Source organism: Lactuca serriola, chromosome 9, assembly GCF_051521515.1.
Source record: "Lactuca serriola cultivar US96UC23 chromosome 9, Lser_US96UC23_V15, whole genome shotgun sequence".
NCBI lineage: Eukaryota > Viridiplantae > Streptophyta > Magnoliopsida > Asterales > Asteraceae > Lactuca > Lactuca serriola.
The window spans coordinates 204,545,175-204,548,951 of NC_136416.1; the positions used below are offsets into that span (position 1 = coordinate 204,545,175).

Sequence of the window (3,777 nt, forward strand, 5' to 3'; positions counted from 1 at the left end):
TCGGTTGTGAGATGAGTGGTGGCACCTGCATCCATGTATCACTGATTGTCGTTAGTCTCCAATGTCATGGCGGTGAAAGCCGCACCGAGTTCTGTTGGTTCGAGGGGATTGACATCGGAGATATGGGTCTGCTGTGCAATATTAGCTTGCTGAGTGTTGCTGGACATATTATTTGGTCGGCGACGATGTGGGCTAGTCCAAGGTGAAGCCCATCCTGGCATAGTTGGGTAATGACATGGAGGTGGTGAAGTCCACCAAGGAGCAGAGGCCCAAAACGGTACTGCTGAAGAATTGGGCCATGGAGACCGAGGTGGGTTATTTGGAGATCCACGTTTATGAGAAGGTGGGGCAGGTCGATTGTTGAAGTTAAGAGTTCCAGATCCACGTGAAGAAGAGCGCCGCTGAGATTGTCGGCGAAATGGGGTAGGGTTGTCATGCCTATTTGGAACATTAGGAGCGGGATTTGGAGTCTCATGGGTGGCGATAGCAGCGACATCAACGGGAGAGAGGGAATCACGAGCTTGCTGACATTGGTGTTCAAGCTGGAGCATCAAACAGGCTGTGTCCTAGGTGGGTAATGTTTGGTTTATATACGCACCAAGTGAGTCGTATTCTGTGGGAAGACCTCGAACAAGCTGAAGAATAAGCCGTTTGTCATTCACAGGACAATCAACATCGTTGAGTTGGTCAGAGAGTTCTTTGAGGCGTTGATAATAGCCTTTGAGGGAAGGCATGTCTCGGAGTGTCAGGTTGTTGAATTCGTGTTCAAGAGCAGCAGCCCCAGAACCTTTGTTATTAAGAAAACTATTCTGAATTCTGGTCCAGGCCTCATGAGCAGTCGAATCTGGTTCAAGAACGCGAGTGAGAAGATCATCGGAAAGCATCCCGTAAATCCATGGTAAAACAATGGCGTCAATTTCTTACCATGTCTCATAGGTTGGATCTGTCTTGGTTGGGGGTGCGGTTCCATCAATGTGGGAGAGAACCTTATATCCACGAGCATGAAGTTTGACAGCTTAACCCAAGATGAGTATGTAACCTTCTTCCCATCAAGAATTCTGACCTTGTTTTGAATATTTGTGACAGTGTAAACTGGATGAATGGATTTGGTGGGGTTAGGGTCAGATTTGTCTCCCATGGAGAAAGCTGGAGAGTTTCAGGTAAGAAGGGAGGTGAGGGGTAGGGACAATACAGTCGTGGCTATTGCAGAGGGTTTGAAAATGGTGATGAGCACTTGGCTCTGATACCATGTAATTCTATGAATCTTGATGATCTCATTGATACAAAGGAGTCCTCTATATATATAGAGGGTATAGGAGAGATTACAGGGATTTACATAGAACTATACTAGGAAACAACTAATCATTATCAATTTACAATAAATACAATAAATGGAGATATATTCTGCTAATATGACGTTGGGGATTTTAACTATATAGTATTTTTAGAGTATTTTTGTTTTTAGAGACTAGAAGAGCTTGTTTCTATCAGAAGAAAAATATAGATCCTTTCTAGTGCTACTATCTTAAACTACAATGCAAATCCGACACCGACAGGCACATCCGACAAGCTAGATGAGTTCATTTTTCTTATAATCGATTAAACTCTCTATATAGAAGTTTTACACCGGGGCACACAAATACCTGATGTTTATTTTGTAGGACATCACATATGTGATTCAACAAATTTTCTTTTCATGCATGATCCACAAGATCCACACTCTATGTCTCTCAAGTGTATACTTAAATATGTACCTGATACAGTGGACCATGGTACATATCCATTTTTACACATCTATAACATGCGGTCTTAATACATACTTATATGTTGTATTTGTTGTTGACCAGACAAACTTCCATAATATCCAACAATCTACTACAGGCCATTGTGTCTCTCTCTGCTAATACATTCTCTTTTGGTCCTTAAAATGCCAAGGACCATCTCTAGATCTGATGCATAAGCATGGTATCATGGTGTTGTAACTCTTATACCTGAAACCTATTTGATACGCACTTTTACTTCAATAACTTCATCAAATGGCAACTACTACTAATTTTGTGTATTGTGGCAATTCTAGTGTCATGTACCTTGGAGGGCGGTAGTTTATATGTAGAGGATTCATATTTGTTTGTACAAGTTTGGTGTTTGTTATATCTGACCCATATTGGTTTAGGTCACAAAATCATTCATGTAATGGAGTATATATATTTTTCATGAATGAGAAAAGAAATGAAATTATCCAAATAACAATTGTTGAATTTATCATGGTACATGAAAGACAAAAGGTAAAGCAATTTACATTCCCTCGTTCTATCTCCTTTTTCTTATAAAGCAACATTTCCAGTCTTCCAAAAAAAAAATACAATTTGAGTTTCAAAGTCCCAAACAACTTACATTTTATATCAATACATTACCAAGACGATTATCCCTCTTTTAATTCCAATATACAGTGGACCATGGTACATATCCATTTTTACACATCTATAACACGCGGTCTTAATACATACTCATATGTTGTATTTGTTGTTGACCAGACAAACTTCCATAATATCCAACAATCTACTACAGGCCATTGTGTCTCTCTCTGCTAAAACATTCTCTTTTGGTCCTTAAAATGCCAAGGACCATCTCTAGATCTGATGCATAAGCATGGTATCATGGTGTTGTAACTCTTATACCTGAAACCTATTTGATACGCACTTTTACTTCAATAACTTCATCAAATGGCAACTACTACTAATTTTGTGTATTGTGGCAATTCTAGTGTCATGTACCTTGGAGGGCGGTAGTTTATATGTAGAGGATTCATATTTGTTTGTACAAGTTTGGTGTTTGTTATATCTGACCCATATTGGTTTAGGTCACAAAATCATTCATGTAATGGAGTATATATATTTTGCATGAATGAGAAAACAAATGAAATTATCCAAATAACAATTGTTGAATTTATCATGGTACATGAAAGACAAAAGGTAAAGCAATTTACATTCCCTCGTTCTATCTCCTTTTTCTTATAAAGCAACATTTCCAGTCTTCCAAAAAAAAATACAATTTGAGTTTCAAAGTCCCAAACAACTTACATTTTATATCAATACATTACCAAGACCATTATCCCTCTTTTAATTCCAAAACAAGTCTGAACATGTTATTGGATACCACCTTTTATCCAAACCTTTAATTTGAACAACTAAATAACATATAATGCAATGACCGTTCCTTTAAATAAAATGGTAATTAACATGCATATTTAGACATAAAAACTTAAGTCGTTATATTGTTCTTCTTGAAGTGTTTATCTATACTTTTCTTGGCTACAAAGGAAGCCGGCTGTTGCAAATGGAACCACACTATGGCGTTTTTATAGTTTTTTTTATTACTATTATTTCATCCATGAAAAAAAGTAAATCATACTCTTGATCAACCCATAATTTGATATAATTCTTTAACATTTATGTGCTTGTGTATCATAGTCAAGGAAATTATCAATCTCCCATAAGACACATTACATCCTCCACTAGATTAAAACCATGGGATAGTGTAGTCTAACATGTATGGTCAATGGTTGCAGCTTTCTAATGCACTCAATATTACTAAAATAAGCATCTTAATGACAACTTTAGTTTTTTCATTCTACTCGTTCGCCTGAGTCCAATAAGCATTATTTCCCAAAATGATTTATTTCTAATTTGTTTTTTCATGCACAAGAATTTCCAAATTTTTTTACAAGTACGTACAAGCGAGGATTTCTTTAGTATTTCATTTTTCCACCTAGTAATT

The 3,777-nt window shown here is 37.2% G+C and overlaps 1 protein-coding gene across 1 annotated transcript; it reads right to left on the reverse strand.

The window, feature by feature from the left end:
• Window positions 1–566: 566 nt before the first annotated feature.
• On the reverse strand, window positions 567–884 carry LOC145076483 (uncharacterized). The gene has a single exon (XM_079022345.1). The coding sequence runs from the start codon at window positions 882–884 to the stop codon at window positions 567–569; it is 318 nt and encodes a 105-aa protein (XP_078878471.1).
• Window positions 885–3,777: the final 2,893 nt, after the last annotated feature.

Coding starts and splice junctions, on each gene's coding strand:
- LOC145076483 (XM_079022345.1), bottom strand. CDS start 884: ATGCTTTCCGATGATCTTCTCACTCGCGTTCTTGAACCAGATTCGACT.